At 39.1% G+C, this 19814-nt stretch overlaps 1 protein-coding gene across 1 annotated transcript in view; it reads right to left on the reverse strand.

Moving 5' to 3' along the window:
* Positions 1-19814, reverse strand: part of FOXP2 (forkhead box P2) — a 1142483-nt gene that overhangs the window by 33327 nt on the left and 1089342 nt on the right. Inside the window, exons 19-21 of the mRNA XM_058190721.1 lie at positions 7105-7192; positions 4508-4591; positions 1-168 (exon numbers count right to left, since the gene is read on the reverse strand). The exon at positions 1-168 is cut by the window's left edge and continues 34 nt beyond it. Of these exons, the coding sequence (XP_058046704.1) occupies positions 1-168; positions 4508-4591; positions 7105-7192 (340 nt within the window). The remainder of the gene's footprint in view (positions 169-4507; positions 4592-7104; positions 7193-19814) is intronic.

A 19814-nucleotide genomic window follows, 5' to 3' on the forward strand; every position in this document is an offset into this window, starting at 1 on the left:
TCGCCTTCGAATGGCTCCCACATTGGGTATGCTGGCAGGGGTGATGACTGAGGGTCCCTGGGTAATTGGAGTAATTGGGGCTGTTGGAGTAGTAGGTGTTTGAGGTAAACTCTGAGGAGATGTTTCCAAGATGTTCTTTGACATGGTGACAGTGGACACCAGATTTAACTACAGAGGTCCAAGAAGGAAGCCAGAGGAAGTTACATGAAGAAAAAAAAAGGCAGGAAGAAGTATTTAAATGGTTTGACAGATGAGAAAAGAATTTTCTACGGCTATGTAGCCACTAATAAGCTGCAAAAGGAAGAAGCCAAGCTCAGCTAATTACAGGATGAAACTGCATAATAAAACTATAATTAGGGGATGCTCTAATCTGCAGTAATGTCACTCAGGACTATTCTGCTAGTCCTACTGGACTTGACTCAACAGTCTACCCCTACAGTATCCTGTAGTTTATTATTGACAGGCTCTTTTGCAGGGTGGGCTAGCCCCCCGGTTGAAGCCCCAGGATGAGAACCCAGAAGTATTTTTGCTTTTGGCCAAAGTGACTCAAAATAAGTTCCTATTGTGATGCTGCTGGAATTCCTTTCTTCAGTCCCAAATCTCAGCTGAGAGGCTCCAACCAGCTGGAAAATTTTACACTGACCTTTAGTCTCCTTGCTAATTTGGTGGAATGGTAATGACATTACTACATATTCAAACAAAATTGTCTTAATTGCAAATTAGCCAGAGGAGGCTGAAAAATTTCAAATTAAATCTGATTGGAGATGGAGAGAGGGAAATGGAATTTCTTCACTAACAATCATTTGTGGCATGTGTTAACAAATATAATGAAATGTCAAGTTTGCCAATTCCTCTGGAAGTATCATTTTCAATTTATGATTACAGTGTCACTTATGGTTGATGTACCCTAGAAAGAGGATGTCAGAGTGGGGAGAAAAAAAGAAAGAAGGTGAAAATATATGCAAGCTGTTTAACAGTGTGCCCTTCATTACACCCCCAGCAAGAAAAGCCTTGCTACTCATTATCAAAAATGCATATTAACTCTGTCATATTTACCATACATCTTTTGTCATAAATAGCATCCAATTAGCAAAATGGATAATCATGGCAGTAACCCCCCAAATGATATCTGCCTTATCCTTGGTTGATACCAATCAAAGCTACAATAATTTTCTACAGTATCTTTCAATATGAAGAACTTATTAATGGCTTGTTGAAATTATAGGAAGAGCACTATCTATAGGGATATTATGCATTATCTAGCACTGAAATGAATAGAAGTTGGGCAGTAAGTGTGCCTTGATTGACTAAACAGAGGTGACTTGGTTTTTATTCCTAATCTAGTAACACCTGCTTTTCAGGACCCAAATACACTTAAGATAGACTGCTTTTCAATGGCATGCAGCATTGATTGATCTTTCTTTGTGGATTTGTTTTACACATCTAGTCAGTAGAGAGATTTGTTAGGGAAACAAAAATTAACATATGCCAGCTAATTGTTTGGCTTTCTTGGGTAGCAGCCAGCAAAAGAGCATTAGCAGTATAATAATAACGACTGGTGCCCTCAAGGCATCCCTGAGTGCATCTGTTCCTTATGAGTCGCAAACTGTTTTTCTTTGTTAAGTACATATGGGGTGGAGGGAGGGTGGAAAATATAATGTTTTTGCTCAATGCTGTCTTCAGTACAGTGAAGAAATGCCCAAGAGGTACAAAAGTATCTTTGATTTTGTGTAAGTTATAAACTGAAGCAATATCAATTGTTCTTGCTACTACATAACAAAGTAGTAGTATACTACATATACTACTACAAATTCTAAACTGACATGTCAATAATATATTTTATATCATTTATCAAATCCACACACACACACTTTAAATTGATATCCCGCTATTTCTCACCCCAATTTTGTTTATCACAATGAAAATAAAGTTTTATGGGAAGATTGTACATGCTGCAACCCTATTGATAAAACACAGACAGGTTTGGAAATGCTAGGGTTAGTATATATGTCAACCTCTATGTTTACAGTGTTATGGTAAGTTATTCTTCTAGGCAGTAATAATAAGCATGACATGTTTGTAGGCATGGAATCGTGAGCTGATAAAATAGAATTTATTATTAACTAAAGAAAAGCATGTAAAACGTAGGATGATCACTTAGCCACATCAGCTCATCTGAATATATTCAAGGTTGGGTGAAACTCATTATTCAGGACTTGCAGCCATGATAACTTTGATTTTCATCCATCCATAGCATGGCCAAAAGGTACCATTTAATGAAGTACCATTCAGAGAGTAAATGGGGTCATATAACACACACTGTGGTTGCACCTTGTGTTCATGTACTGATAGCTGTTAAGGATGTAGTGATGAACCAACAGAGCTCATTTTTCCTTGGTAATAAATTCATCCTATTAATAGTTATCAAATGTGTGGGCCATCTTAACTGAACCACTGCACATGAGACCATAATTCTCTACTATCGTATCAATTTTGAAGCTTCTTTTGTACAGTGTACATTTTAGGATTTTTTTGGTGATATTTACCACTCTTCTCTCAAACCAATTTGAAGACAGTATCAGTTCACTACTTCAGATATTTCTAGTTCCAAAGGGAACTTTAACTGTGCTTTCACTTTAAATTGCTAATCTAAGATTCTGTACTAATTGCCCACCATCAAACGCAATTAGCAATTCTTTCATGTGTGGTTTATGTAATGTAATACTTCAATTATATTATTCATTCAGGTTCTGTTTTGGATTATAGGCTGAAAATTCTTTATTAGTGTAGATGTAACCATGCTGCTGGAGTTTTAAAAAATTTACTGATTGAATAATTAATTGGAAAAGAACAAGCTGCAGATTTCTGATGGATTTATGAGACAATTACTCTGTCATGTGGATATCTATCTTACACTATAGAAAACAGTAGAAAAATAACTTGATTGTAATGAGACAGACAAAACAGTAAATATGGGATAGTTCTAGAATTTGTAATGAATTCACTCATTGACATTAAAACAATTTTGTGATGCAAAAATATTTCCACACATTTTCTACACTATTAAGAAGTATTTGGGAGCCAAGTAAAGATACTAAAAACTAACAAAAACAATCCTTTGAAAAAAAATGAAAAAGCGGACATATTTAGTACTATAGTGCAAACTTATATTTAAGGCAATAAACAGTCAATTGTGGAAAACAACACAAATGTTGAAGACTTAAATACATACAGTATATAAAAATGCTACCAATCACTGAAAACTCAGAGGGGCAACCACCAAGTTATAAGTCACAGGGCAATCAGTTTGGGAGGTGAAAAAGTCCAAAGAATCACTAGATGGCAGAAGAGAAATGCAGAAAATGTTAATTCAGATTGCTGATGGTGGTCCTGATTTCTGCTCTCCATATCTGATAACCCTAAGAATATGCTTTGAAGCAAAGTTTTTGAAATGTGCAGTTTTGGGGGGGGGGGAATTACAAATATGGCTCTTCCATTGTTTTAAGGAATATTTAGGAGGCTGTGATATACAGGAATGTTTTTTAAAAAATATTACAAAACACAATGTCTTTTCTAATGGATATTTTAAATGACAGGGTAAACTACAGCATCAACCCATGTACTTATATAGCCTTGTGTTAGGCTACATTTCTTTACTACTTCTGTGTCAGCTGAACTTCAGGTATTCTCTATTTTTTTCAAGGATTATTGGCTACATAGAACATATGATTCAATGGAAGGGACATCTTTTTTATATTGTGGTGACCAGAAATGAACAAAATATTCCAATGTGGTCTCACTAGAATTATTTTTATCAAATTATATGAAGCAAACAGTGTAGCTTGACATACACCGAGATGTATATATAACTTGCAAATATATTTTAGAAGGCTATTGAAAAAGGCTCCATATTTAATTCCATCATCCTTTCTAATTCAGAAACAGGCAGTGATATATCAGTAACTCACACCTTTATCAAAAGTGGAATAGATACCCACTGTAACATTGCTGATATCTGATGAACAATTTGCTTCTCTCCAATGACAAAAATATTACAAAACACAATGTCTTTTCTAATGGATATTTTAAATGACAGGGTAAACTACAGCATCAACCCATGTACTTATATAGCCTTGTGTTAGGCTACATTTCTTTACTACTTCTGTGTCAGCTGAACTTCAGGTATTTCAAAACAGCTTTCTTTTTAATATTTGTGAGTCTATTTCAAAAATGATATTCTTTCTAGTTTCAGCAGAAAGGGAGTGATTTGTGCACTTACAGGTGTGCTTGTTTAGTGTCCCCTATGGCACAGATTGGACAGATTTTGTAAAAGATAGCATTACTTTTAAAGAAACATGCAATTTGACAAGCGATTGCATTTTACCTTCATTTTATTGCCATATTTTTCATCACACTTATTGTTTTCCAACTGTCAGTAAATTGCTCATTTTCTTAGTCTATTACATTTGTAGACCTATTTACTGTTTATAAAGCAATATGCACTTACAGGTTTTGGAGATGGCTTGGGCTCTGAAGGTCGCATGTGCAAGTGGGTCATCATTGCCTGAAGACGTTCACGTTCTTTAGAAAGCTGTTAAAGAAAGAGTGAGATCAGAAGCATTTTAGAAATGACTAATAACAGCTATTTTATTTCATGTGATACATCTTATCTTGGAGATTGTTATGGAGTAATGTTCCTGCATATCAAAGCCTACGTCAAAGCCTATGTGAAAACTTTTATAGAGTAGGAAAGGGAACTTGAATTTCAGAAGTAGAGGGAGAGAAAGAAGAAAGCTGTATAGCTTTTGTCATGTTTAAAAGGTCAGAGAAAACAAATAATATTTCATCTTTTTGTCAATAAGAGAATTGAGGTCATTACTGACTCAACAGTAGCAAGTTACCGGGTCTGTAAATTAGATGGCCCATAGTGTCTCTTTACTGTCCTATGGACACTATTAGCAATGGGCTAGCGCCAACAGCTCTGAAGAGGTGAAGGGTCCTCATAGCATGGTGCCTGCCAAGACTGTCTATATTTTTCATCCATTCCCTTGAGGTTCAGTTAGTGCCCCCTGCAATCTACCATAATCAATCTAATTCAATAGAGTGACAGGGACTAGGCAGTGTGAAATGTTGAACTCTGCCACTAAACTGACATCAACAATGTTCTAGGTCTCATTACAATGGATGGACCTTACATTTCTACAGTCATACAAAAGAGGGGGGAGGGAAAAACTAATAATTGGTCACCCTGAAAGCAGAAAGTCCATTGAGACTTTTATATCACAACATAATATTTGTAAATGTAAATTGCACCTCAAAGAAAGCCTACAACATAGTTCACAAAAGGACCAGGATTATTTGTGGCCCTCTCCTTTGGTTATATTATTATATTATAATATAGTACTCAACAATTATATTTAGTTTTGTGTATCTAAAATGCAAAAATAAATGATCTTTCAATTTGTAAAGATCCAAATAGTACCATATACATACTGTATCTAAAAACCCTAAAAGCATTATGCTAGTAAAATTAACTTTAATAGACTAAACAATACATTAAATGAATACTCTAAAACTTTAGTGTAAAAAGTTCTTTGCCATGCCAAACTCATAAATGATTGTCTTTGTGTTTTGTGCTGGATTCAGAATAAGGTATTCATTAGTATAAAATGCAAATATTTGTAATAATTGCATACAAACACCCACACCTACCCCTCTGAGGATTTGGATGGATAAATAAAGCAAAGTCCTCGTATATAAAATGAAAGAGAATAACACTACAGTTATTTCATTTCCCACTGTTTAATTTTCAGGCAAAAAAAAAAAAAGGAATCCAAACCATGCATGTTTAAAAACAAAACAAAAACCCACAGCCCCTGACCCGTACAACCCATGCTTGTATTATATGAGACTTTTCCATTGTATGACAGCTATCACTTTTGCAGAATGAGCACAAAATATAAAATGGTAACAGTAAAACAGTTTAGGGCTGTAAAGGAAGATACACTTTAAATAGATTACAGTTTAATTGTTCTGTTCTAAAAAGAATATTAAATATAATTCTGCCAGAACTTATTTTGATCCAAAACGTATTTTCTACCTGGACTAAACATTTGACCCCACATTTAAGTCTTTATTATTTTATTGGATCCTATTGTTAACTATCATATGCCTTATGCCTTATGGCTGATGGCATTCTCTCCAATTATACTAAATGAAAAATTTCTAATAATTCGTCTTTCCCTTCCTCATCCAACCTCCCAAATTATTGAATCTATATGTATGTATCATACACACAGTATAATTCTGAGCGTGATTTACATTAGCCATTTTAGGAATGATAATGTTAGGTTTTTTTTAATGGAGAGCATCTACACTATTCTTAAATGGCCAAAAGTACATTATACTGAGAACCATCATATACTAAGACAAACTCAAAGCCATTATGTGAATTAGGAGCAAAATTTCTGGAGTCTAAAAATACGGCCTTATGAATCTCCAAACACATATTTTCATAACTATATGGCAAGATGAAGCAGGTTGAAGACTTGTCTACAAGGTCTCAAGAATTCTGATCATCACTAGAATATACAGAAAGTCAATATGGCAGACAGCACAGAGAAATTTTAAAGTGAAATGTTTAGTTGCAGATTGATGATGTTATTGGCATATATTTATATTGATATTTACGAACTGTTGGTTTAAAAGGTAGTTGAGAATTTATATGAATACAAATGATATAGAAAATAAGTTAATCCAGACTTGCATAATAACTTGTCACTTACAGACATCCCATTTCCTAAAGGCACAATTACCAATAAAGGTTAAAAAAATGATAGTTAAAAATAATTTTTAACATAAATAAAGTCAAACCTCATAAGTGCTTATTTAGAAAAAAATACTCCTGAATTCAGTGGCTCTTTCCTGAGTAGATGTTTAAATTGCATTGTTTAGGATAGTTAATTAGTATTTAATTTATTTCAAAACATACCAGTAGATATTAAAATGTTCATAAATGTTAACCCATGTATACATAATTCCATAAGAAATTAATACAATTTTCTCAAGGAAAAATTTATTCAGAATATGGATATATTTTCAAACCTGTATTTCTAATTGTTGGACCACCTGCATTTGAACCCGACACTGAGCAGTGCTTCGGTCATCCAATGCATGTTCATTATTAAGGTGCCTAGTAAAAGAAGAGATAATTAAAATAATTAAAAATATAGAACATTAGGTAGAGGTTGATAACCTTCTCAATCCTACTGCTTCTCTTTCTCTCTGTGTATGTTCTGTAAACACAATTCTTATGTCAGAAAGCTAGTTACTGAAACCCAGTTCAAATCTAAACTGCTGTAACAGGCATATTATAACTACCTTGCAAGAAACGTCACTATTTCCCTAATGCAACTCACTGCAAAGTTGTTTGGAAAATGCAACTGAGCATTCTTGGTCCTGGCTATAAGATATGATCAGAGATACAAGAAAATGGTACACAATGATACAATGACAAGCGGAACAAATTTAACACTTATCTTATAAAAGAACTAGTCATTGGGTACCTATAATAGGAATAAAGTAACATCACATGTGTTGTGATGATGCAAATGGTACTAATTATAATGGCAAATTCATATCATATATGTGACATAATGTAATTTTGACTTTTACTCAGATGCCTATATAACTAGTTCCTTTTACCTGCCAGTTGTGAAGGGATAGACATGTCTAAATAAATACACCTAAATGTTTAACCACACATCTTTTTATGATTTAAGTACACTCACTAAATCTGAACTTTCCCCTCTCCACTACATGATAAGAGCACATTTTAGTAATAATATTTGAGTATTGTCAATGAAAACAGGTACCATTATGTCTACCTTTCAACACATAGCCTGTGAATTTAGCAAAAATGCATTTCTGGATGAGCAATGCAAAAAGACGAAGAATACAGAATTGGAAAATGGAGAAGTATAGATGAAAGAATATAAATAATACACAAATGTGATCACTACAAACTCGCTTGGGTTAAACTTTATTAAAGAGATCACATCATGTGTGACAATATATTTAGCAAGTCATTATTTACTTATACAGGGAAAATATTCTGCTTGATAAAGCAACTTGCACTTTCTATACCTATATCTTCATATATAAGTGAGAATTTCTTAACTTCCAGTCCTAGGGAAAAAAACATAAGCACCTATGTTTCTTACCAGGCTTACCAAATAGTCGATTGAACAGGACATTCATTTTTAAAGAAAAGTAAGTGACCTGTTTTAAGTTTTCAAGCTTATTTCACTTTTTAAAAAATTTCTAAGCAGTATAATTGAAGGAGGTATGTTGCTTCCAGAAGAACCATCTGAAAAAGAATGTATGGGTGAGTTTTTTGTTTGATTACTGTTGATTTAAATGACTGATATCAAAATTACAGTAAGGAGCTGATGTATTAATTGGCTATGTGACACATCACAGAATTCTGGTCTGCAAAGATATTTTAAAACTATCTCTATGATATATTATTGCAATTAAGTTGTAGCAGTTGGGATAGTTAATTTGATTCCAACCTCAATTATTCACCATTTCCAAATAAGTATGCATTAGAACTTGAATCTAATAAACAGGGAGGAGTTTTTAACTAACAATAAGTGAATACATGAAATACTTTTATGGATGAGTAACTATTGCTCTAATAAGTAATATTTTCATGCTGTTTGAATGTACACTGGTAGCAGATGTACTGGAGTTATCTCTATTCACAGGATATGATTGTTGACAACATTCCTAAGTAACTATCAGCATTTAAATTATATAAGCATTGCGTGAAAACTTTGCTATCATTGGAAGGAATGTGGAAAAAGTATGTCATGTGAACACAATGTATTACAAAACAATGAAAAAGAAACAAAAATTATTTTATTAAATTATGTCCTAATATCAGTATTTTCTTTTTTCATTTATATTTCATAATAGCTTTTTTCTATGCTTTCAAGCTCTTAATTATAATGAAATTTCTTTATGCACACATTAGTTTATAATGGCGTACTGTTTAGCAAACAATGACATAAGACACATTGATAACAAGCAGCCTAGGGCTTTCAATGTAACATTAGACTTGGATAAGAAAGTTGTTTATTTATTTATAAAATTTATATGATTGGCTGCCCATCCAACCACACACACTCACAGAGAGACTATGTCACATTTTGTAAACATTTAAGTATATCTTTTCATGTGACAAAACTGAAGAAATGACACTTGGCTACAATGTAAAGTAGTGAGTATACAGCTTGTATAACAGTGTAAATGTGCTTGTCCCCTCAAAATAACACAACATATAGCCATTAATGTCTAAACTGTTGGCAACAAAAGTGAATACACCCCTAGGGGATAATGTCCAAATGGGACCCAAGTAGCCATTTTCCCTCCTTGATGTCATGTGATGTGTTAGTGTTACAAGGTCTCAGGTGTGACAAGGGAGCAGGTATGTTAAATTTGGTGTTATTGCTTTCATTCTCTCATACTGGTCACTAGACGTTCAACATGGCACCGCATGGCAATGAACTCTCTAAGGATCTGAAAAAACGAATTATTGGTCTGCATAAAGATGGCTTAGGTTATAAGAAAATTGCCAAGACCCTGAAACTGCACTGCAGCACAGTGGCCAAGACCATACAGCAGTTTAACGGGACAGGTTCCATTCAGAACAGGCCTCGCCATGGTTGACCAAAGAAGTTGAGTGCCCGTGCTCAGTGTGATATCCAGAGGTTGGCTTTGGGAAATAGATGTATGAGTGCTGCCAGCATTGCTGCAGAGTTTGAAGAGGGGGGGGGGATAGCCTGTCAGTGCTTAGACCATACACCGCATGCTGCATAAAATTGGTCTGCAGGGCTGTTGTCCCAGAAGGAAGCCTCTTCTAAAGATGATGTACAAGAAAGCCCACAAATGGTTTGCTTCAGACAAGCAGACTAAGGACATGGATTCCTGGAACCATGTCCTGTGGTCCGATGAGACCAAGATAAACTTGTTTGGTTCAGATGGTGTCAAGCATGTGTGGCGGCAACCAGTGAGGAGTACAAAGATAAGTATGTCTTGCCTACAGTCAAGCATGGTGGTGGGAATGTCATGGTCTGGGACTGCATGAGTGCTCCTGGCATTGGGAAGCTATAGTTCATTGAGGGAACCATGAATGCCAACATGTACTGTGACATACTGAAGCAGAGCATGATCTCCTCCCTTCGGAGATTGGGCTGCAGGGCAGTATTCCAACATGATAACAACACCAAACACACCTCCAAAACGACCACTGCCTTGCTAAAGAAGATGAGTGTAAAGATGATAAACTGGCCAAGCATGTCTCCAGACTAAACCCTATTGAGCATCTGTGGAGCATCCTGAAATGGAAGGTGGAGGTGCGCAAGATCTCTAACATCCACCAGCTCCGTGACATCATCATGGAGGAGTGGAAGAGGACTCCAGTGGCAACCTGTGAAGCTTTGGTGAACTCTACACCCAAGAGGGTTAAGGTCATGCTGGAAAATAATGGTGGCCGCACAAAATATTGACACTTTTGGCCCCTTTTGGACATTATCACTTACGAATGTACTCACTTTTGTTGCCACCAGTTTAGACATTAATGGCTGTGTGTTGCGTTATTTTGAGAGGACAGCACATTTACACTGTTATACAAGCTGTGCACTCACTACTTTACATTGTAGCCAACTGTTATTTCCTCAGTGTTGTCACATGAAAAGATATACTTAAATATCCACTTAGCTTTTGTTAGCCTCTGCTAACATCTTCAGAGTGTAAAATCTACCATTGAAGAGATATTTGCCTTTATGCATCATTGATCAGTTTGGCCATTGTGTGTGTGATAGGCCCATCTACCCACCTCTCATCTGTAATTAGTTCTGTCCTTTTTACTTCAGACATGTTATTCGATGGAGGCTTAGCTCCTGTTGCTTCCTGCCCTATTGCGCACTGCCTGGGCTGCCCATCCCAAGGGAATGACACTGAGTTGTCAGATATTGCTTTAATGGTATTCTCTTTGGCCCCTTCCCAAATACCACCACTCCTCCGCCTCACAGGCACATTTGATATATCAACCAATTTGTTTGTTGTTTTGCCCATGATCTTGTAATTGGCCCAGCTCGTTCCTCATTATCCATTCTATTATGGCTTGAAGCCGTTCTCCCAGGCTCCTCAGCATTTGGCCTGGGCTGGCTATGCCTCCACAGGTCAAGCCTACATGGCCAAAGTGGGGGGGGTGGGGTGCCATTGATCTCTACTCTCTGATAGAAATCAGTCTGTGATCATCCTGCAAGATCTTTCCCGGTGCCCCAATGCTTGGTAAGCCAGTAGCAGGTCAATATGTCTTGATGGAGTTGTTGGAAAACCAGGCTTCTTTCAATAGGCGTCCCCCTTTAATTGCATTGTGGGCAACAACTTCAGAAAGTTGAACCTGTGATTGTGGTCCTTCATATGTGCCCAGATCTGGGAGCACTGTTCTTTGCACTGGACAGCCAGTTTATGTTCATGCATTCAAGACTGTAACCGCTTAGCCATTTTCCCTACATAGTTGCTTGCACAGTTGCTGCAGTTAATACGGTAAACCACCAAGAATGCCTCCTCTTTGGGCAATGTTTCTTTTGGGCGCATCACTCTCAGAATTTGATCCAGTTTGTGCACCACCTTGACCCCATGCACTGAAAGAATGCGTGCAGCAGTTTCAGATAACCCCCGTATATATGGGAGTATCCTCCATGCAATTATTCCACTTGTACCCTCAATGGGCTGTCGGGCCCTGGGTGTAATACACCATTGGATAAAGTCCATAGAGTAACCATTGAGTGTGTAGATCTGATAGAGATGTGCCCGCTTCTTTGCTTTGGCCATCCATGTGCTGCAATGAATGTCTACCCTATTGAACAATGCCTGAATGCAGCTAATTTTATGTGGAGTGGGGTGGTTGCTCTCGCTGTGTAAAATGTGGTCCATGCTTGTGATTTTTCAATACACACCTGTGTCAAGGTTCGCATCAGGCTTACGGCTGATAGGATTTGCAGATCCAAGCAAGGCATGAAAAAAGTGTTAAATTATAGGGTGTAAACAAAGAACAAACAGCATTGGACGAAATTTTAATGAGGGCAGATGAAAAATTGATTAAAAAATATATATTTACTGAACTATAAAATGGAGGAAGAGATAGTTAAAGAAACAATGATTGCCTGGGCAAAGAATTTCGTATACAACATAGAATTAGAAAAATGGTTAAAAATTTGGGAGAGAAACTACAAACTGACGGTGGCTGCAGCCTATAAAGAAAACCTTTACAAAATGTTTTATAGGTGGCACTTGCTGCCAGCAAGATTGGCCAAAATATATAAGAACTCCTCCGCCAATAGTTGGAAATGCAGCTAGACTCCAGGATCATACTACCATATGTGGTGGACATGTAAGAAACCAAGGAGTTACTGGGAGAAAATTCATAAATGACTAGAAATGATAACTGAGCAACATATTGAGTTCAAATCAGAAATGTGTCTCTTAGGAATATTGTTGGAAAGTTATGACAAAGCAACCATTTACTTAGTGTTACATACTGTATATTGATGGCAGCTAGAATTACATATGCTAATTATTGGAAAAAATATCAACACCCCACCGGATGATGACATAATTAGGAAAATTTGGGATTGTGCTGAAATGGACAGTTTAACTTAAAAATTAAAGATAAAGAAGACTCAAAATATTACAGGAAATGGAATAAATTTTATGAATGGATAAAGACAAGAGGTAGAAATGAAAGGGAATTTTATGAATGTCAGTACAACAATATAAAACTATGGATATAATATGGAGAAATTTGTAAATAAGCTAATGTAAGTAGAAACTTAGTTGAAGTTTTCGTCTCTTTTCTTTTGGTTGTATTGCTGCAGTTACTGTTAACATAGTACAATTATAGTTATTAGCATGTATTTTAAGATTTACCATTGATCTCTCTCTGGCTCTGCTTTATTTGCATTGTTATCCTGAGATGGCACTGTCTTTTCAATAAAATAGTAGTAGTAGTAGTAGTAGTAGTAGTAGTAGTAGTAGTAGTAGTAATAATAATAATAATAATAATAATAATAATAATAATAATAATAATAATAATAATAATAATAATGGAGGGAAGAAAGGGAAGATCATAGAAAGTGATGGAATTGAAATGCCCAATGGAAAAACCATCAAGTGCCACCAATCTGAAGCCTATAAATACCTGGGCATACTGCAGCTGGACAACATCAGGATGGGCAAGTAAAAAATGTGGTCAGCAAAGAATACATACAAAGGGTCAGGAAACTTCTAAAAAGCAAACTGAATGGCAGTAATACCATCAAGGCTATAAATACCTGGACCATACCTGTCATACTGCTGGGATTGTAAACTTGACACAGGCAGAGCTGGACAGCCTGGATAGGAAAACAAGAAAACTGATGACCATACACTATGTGCTGCACCTGCGTAGTGACGTCGACAGGCTATATTTGCTCAGAAAAGTAGGTGGCAGAGGACTTTTGCAAGTGAAGCAGACAGTCAAAGAAGAGAAACATGCTCTGGTAGATTATGTGAAAGACAGTGTTGAACCAGCTTTGATGGAGGTCAACAAGAGGAAGCTGCTAAAAGTGCAGCAAACCAAGTATCAATATAGTAAAAAAGCGATGCAAACTCGAGTTGACAGATGGTGCAACAAAGCACTGACAAGATCCAAGAAAAAGTAGATAAGGAAAAGACCTGGTTATGGCTGACCAATGGAACACTGAAGAAAGGAACAGAAGGCCTGATTCTTGCAGCCCAAGAACAAGCCATCAGAACGAATGTAATTAAAGCCAGAATAGAAAAATCTGCTGATGACCCCAAATGCAGACTCTGCAAAGAAGCAGAAACCATTGATCACATACTGAGCTGCTGCAAGACAATAGCTCAGACTGACTACAAACAACGTCACAACATTGTTGCTTAGATGGTCCACTGGAACTTGTGTCACAATTACCATCTGCCTGTGGCAAAGAACTGGTGGGACCATAAGCCTGAAAAAGTGATTGAAAATGAGCATGCAAAACTATTGTGGGATTTCTGAATACAGACTGACAAAGTTTTGGAACACAATACCCCGGATATTACGATGGTGGAGAAGAAAAAAGTATGGATCTTCGACATTGCCATACCTGATCCAGGAAAAGACTGTGACTGGTGCACAACCTGAATTTGTGCAAAGGCTCTCCTAACTGTGACTGCCACCTGCTCTTCAAACAGGAGTCTTGAGTCCAGAAGAACCCCTAGTTGCAGACCGAATATGTCTAGGATAGTACCACCCCATCTAGGGTAAAAAATGACAAAATCTTAATCTCAGTGTCCCATGTACCCAAAGCCATTTGGTCTTGCCAGGGTTCAGTGTCTCCCAAAGCATCCAAATACTGCAAGACATCAGCCACACCCTCACTTGGGACACCAGGAGTGGAAATATAGAGTTGGGTATCATCAGCATACTGCAGATACCTCAACCCATAGTGATGGATGATCTACCCAGCAGTTTCATGTAGATATTAAAAGGAGTGGCGAGAGTACCAAGCCCTATGGCATACCACAAGATAGCATCCAAGGGCTGGACCTCTCAACTCCTATTAATACCGATTGGAACTAGCCTTGGACAAAGGAGCTGAACCAGAGCAAAACTGTCACTCAGCTCCAGCCCCCATAGCAGATCTGAAAGGATACCATGATCAATGGTAACAAGTACTGATGCACTACTCCAGGGGTGTCAAACTTGATTGCATTGAAGGTCAGATCAGCATTGTGGTTGTCCTCTGGGGGTCGGGGGCGGGGGAAGAGGTTGCAGTTGACTGGGCATGGCCCAGGGGTATTGCCAGCTTGATGTTTCTCACTTGGGTGGTACCTATGGGGATCAGGCGAGGTTGGGGAGGGAATCCAGGGGCCCCTGGTAGGTGGGACAGCGAGCAGGAGTCTCCTCCCGTGGGATGAGGTGAGGCAAGGCAGGGGTAGGGCAGCTACAGCCAATGTACCTTCAGCTGCTTTTGGTGCCATTCAGTTTCCCACCCTACCCCCATCAGGCTGGTCTTGTCTGGTGGGGGGGATTGCCTTCCACCTTCTCCACCACGTCACAAACAGAGATTAACCATCCCCCAAGCAGTGGTGAAATCTAAATTTCTTTCCTACCGGTTCTGTGGGTGTGGCTTGGTGGACATGGCTTGGTGGTGGGGGTCATGTGACTGGGTGGGCATGGTAATGTGACTGGGGGAGCAAAAGACAGAAACTCACTAACAATATCCTGCTGGAGCAGGGTTGTACTAGATGATCTCCAGATCCCTTCCAGCCCTGGATTATCCTTTGAAGCTGCAACTAGTGCCAGGTTTGTAGTCCTTCCTTCCTCTCCTTTTCCTTCCCTCCCTCCCTCCCTCCCTCCCTCCCTCTTTCTTTCTTTCTTTCTTTCTTTCTTTCTTTCTTTCTTTCTTTCTTTCTTTCTTTCATTCTCTGTCTCTGTCATTTTCTGTCTCTTTCTTTCTTTCTTTCTTTCTTTCTTTCCTCCCCCTCTCTCTCTCTCTCAAACAACCCCCCCACACACAATTTTTCCCTAGCAGGCTTCAGCTTTTTTACTTTTTAAAAATGCTTTTAAAAGTAAAAAAAAAAAAAAGCCCCTGAGGCACCTCAGCTGGGATCATCAGAACTTTGTTTTAACTCTTTAAAAGCATTTTTTACAATCTCTTTGGCCAAAGAGGTTGTTTAAAAAATGCTTTTAAAAATTAAAAAAAAGACTCTGGTGATTGCGTGGCCCAGCTGGGCATGGGGGCGGGGGCAGGGATTTTTGCTACCAGTTCTCCAAACCACCTGCCGCCATTGCTATTGGATTGGCCAATCTGGTCTGAACCAGGAGCATTTCACCCCTGCCCCAAGCCCTGTTGCTCTGTTTCTCTGTCTCTGTCTGTCTCTGTCTCTGTCTTTCTGTCTGTCTCTCTGTCTCTCTCTCACAGACACACACACACACACACACACACACACACACACACAGAGGTTAGATTGAATCTCTCTCTCTCTCTCTCTCTGTCTCACACACTGCAGCAGCAGTGGTGGCACTTTGGTGCCTGGTTGGCGGGGTGCTTCTCACTCTGCCGCTTTCCCTCTTTCTTCTCCCCACTCCTCTTTCTCCTCCAGACAAAAGCTGCGCTTTTCATCTGTCCATTGCAGTGCAGCACCCGGTATTTACTTTGACTGTAGAGGGGCTTGGGGAATGGTCAATCCCCATTCGTAGTGCAGCGGAGAAGGCAATCCCCAACCAGACCAGACTGGCGGGGATGGGGTGGGAAACTGAGCAGCATTGAAAGCAGCTCTCTCTCTCTCACACACACACAGAGGTTTGATCAGATCATTCTCTTGCTCTCTCACCAGCCATGCTCTCCACTTCACCCTGCAGCTGATCTGTCCTCCACCATCTCGCTTTGTTCACCTTCGTTCTTTGCCACTTCTTCCCCTTGTTTGCCACCATAATGGAGCAGGAGGCTGAGCGACACACTGGTGCAACAGCCACAAAGTGAGATGGAGGCGGGGTGGAAGATGAAATGAGGCAGAGGGTGCAAAGCTGCCCCACGCATCAGCTTACCTGAGGGCCCTTCAGCCAGGCCACCCATGCCAAACCCTCACCCCACCCCACCCCCAGGACAGCAACATCCCTTCATTAACCTGCTTTCCGGTTCCTTTCACTGCCGCCACACGCAGGGCAACGAAAGTAGTCTGTGGGACTACAGTAAAAAAAATAGTTCAGACCTTCCAACTTCTCATGAAAAAAAAAAATCTTGTGAAGTTGAAAGGTCTAAACTATTTTTTTTTACCATAGTCCCACAGTCTACTTTTGTTGCCCTGCATGTGACGGTGGCGAACTGAGCCTGTGTGCGCATGTGCCTGTCTCCCTCCTGTGCACACACCAGCCCACTGGGATGCATGGATCGGGCCAAAGCGACACAGGCTAGCCCTTTACAATTTCCAGGATGGCTGTGCCTGTTCTGTCTCCGTCCTCACTCTGGAGTAACGAGCTGGCCTAAAGCCAGTGGGTTCACGGCTCCTATTAGTCCTGGCCAAGAAAACGCAGCTGCCTGCCAAAAAATTCAAACAGTTTAAGACTTCAGCTCACTTTGACACGGTTCAGCTAATTTGCTTCCCGTGGAACTGAGAGCAATCCCAAAGCTCCTTATATATCCTGTGGGGTGGGGCTCCTGCCCCACCCTTCCCTTTGATGATGCCGTCTCTCTAATCTTCTGAAGCGTGGGTTGATCCAGGATTGATTAGTATGATTATCAGCTGCGTCTGAAGACGTAGCCTGAGGAAGGGAGGAATCAGGGGATGTCAGCCTCATTACGTCCTCCGACTGGCCTGGTTCTGGCTCCTGGAGCCGGGCCAAAAGAATCGGTGCTTCTGAGGTAAGCCTTACCGGCCCTTCCCCCTCACTCTCAGAGTCACTTTTGGGCATGGGGCCAGGTTCGGGGGCTGGAGCCACAACAGTGCTAACCGGATCTGTCTTCATTGTGGGCCTTGAGTTTGACACCCCTGCACTACCCCATCCTGGTCTCATCAAAGATTATTGGCAAATGCAACCAATGCATTTCCATCCCATAATTGTGCCTGAATCCTGACTGAACGGGGTCAAGATAATCCATTTTATCCAGGACCCTCTGAAGCTTCCAGATCACCACCTTTTCCACAACCTTCCCCAAAAAGTGGAGGTTGAAAACTGGATGAAAGCTGTTCATGCAGGTAGGATCCAGTGATGTTTTTTAAGGAGGGGGCAAACTAGGACCTCCTTAAAAGCTTCCAGAAATGTCCCCTCCTCTAGTGATATATTAATCACTGCCAGGACCCTCCTGCTGGTCTTCATCCTGGAGGCTTTCACCATCCAGGAGGGACAAAGATCTAACTGACAGGTGGTAGCACTGACAGCATCGAAGACCCTGTCTACTTCATCAGGGCCAATAGGGTCATGCCGTTCCCTGATAATCAGGCAAGACCTCTCCCCAGGCATCTCATATGGACTATCTCCTCAAAAATCCAACTGGGAACTTTTTCATCAGGTGCTGAGCAAGCACTGCAAATGATTACCCAAGTTCCTTGACCCAGGAGGGTGATCCAAAACAGGGCTGCTGGGCAACTCTCCGAGGATGCAATAAGATAAATAAAATAATGCCATTTTGCCACTCTTACTGTCATCTGGTAGGCCTTAATAATGGTTCTAAGTTGTGTACAGTTGGAGTCATCCCTTGTCTTCTTCCAGCAATGCTCTAGGCCCTTTTCAGAACCTGAAACCCCTCTGTGAACCATGGGGAGGGTCATGAATTATGGGTCAGCAGAAGCCCCAGAGGCCACAAGTTATTGTTGTTCAGTCACTCTTTGTGACTCCATGGACCACAGCACTCCAGGCCTATCTGTCCTCCACAGTCTCCCGGAGTCTGCCTAAACTCATGCCCACTGCATTGATGACACTATCTAACTACTGTCCCCATCTCCTTTTGCCTTCAATCTTTCCCAACATCAGGGTCTTTTCCAATGATGAACAGAAAAAAGCAGGCTTGAAATCCTAACCCAACTATAAGATTCTCTGGATTATCTAGAATTACTTCCCATCTTTCAACCTATGCTTCTACAAGGGATAGTTGTGATGATAAATGGATGCGAATGTTTTGAAGGAAAATTGGAATAAATATATAATTTATAAATATGAATTATAATAAATATAAATTATATTAATAATATAATTTAACTATATATCTTGGACATGGAGTGAGAAAATATTGCCTTTATGTATTTGTAGCAATTCCATATTTACCCTGTTATTTGTGGAAAAACAATCTTCTACATCTATTTTTGATTTCTTCTTTGTATGTGTCCACGTGTGCATGTATAATGATAGATATAAGATAGACATATAAGATAGATATAAGACTAATAACATCAACAAGCCTTGGTGGGAAACTTTTTATGTGAACAGGCAAGTTCTTATAGAAGATCATGTTGTACAATGCGCGAGAATCAAGAGAAACAAATATATCCATTCTATCTATATACATCATCAGCTAGAAAGAGGAGAGTTGGAGAGACATGAATGGTGGCTATAGCTAACAGCATACATAGCTGCATTTTCCCATTTCATTATTCCTTCAAAATAAGGAAATGGATATTAAGCTTATTGAAGACAATGTTGGATAAATATCATGAGCAAGGTATTTAAAAATGGATAACAGATCTTAAAGTATTGTTAAGTATTGTTAAGATCTTGTTATGTCTCCCTTGGATGACTCCCCAGATACCTCTCAGATCAGAGGAGGATGATACCTTCCTGGTACATCAGGAGCTGAGTTGTTTGATGACTCTGAACAGCTGTCCAGAAGGGATTTGGAGGAGGCTTCAGCTACAGAATGTTTGCAGTGAAGATGGCCAGTGAAGAGGAGGAGAAACTGCCTTCTGCACCTCATCCGAGAACATGAAGGGCAGAGAAAAGGCAGAAGCAGAGAAGATCAGCCAAACTGTCAAGAGGAGAGGGCCCCACCTGTTTTGATGGACTGCACTGGAAGCTGGCTATTTATCACAGCAGACAGATAGAGGTATTGCTGGGAAAGCATGTTTATTTTCTAGATGTTTGTTTGACTTATTTTAATTTAATTTAATTTAATTTATTTGTCACAACAGTATATATAAGCATAAGCATGAAAATAACTATATAATATATAAGCATATATATAGAATAGAATAGAATAGAATTT

The sequence above is a fragment of the Ahaetulla prasina genome, chromosome 7 (assembly GCF_028640845.1).
Source record: "Ahaetulla prasina isolate Xishuangbanna chromosome 7, ASM2864084v1, whole genome shotgun sequence".
NCBI classification, from domain to species: domain Eukaryota; kingdom Metazoa; phylum Chordata; class Lepidosauria; order Squamata; family Colubridae; genus Ahaetulla; species Ahaetulla prasina.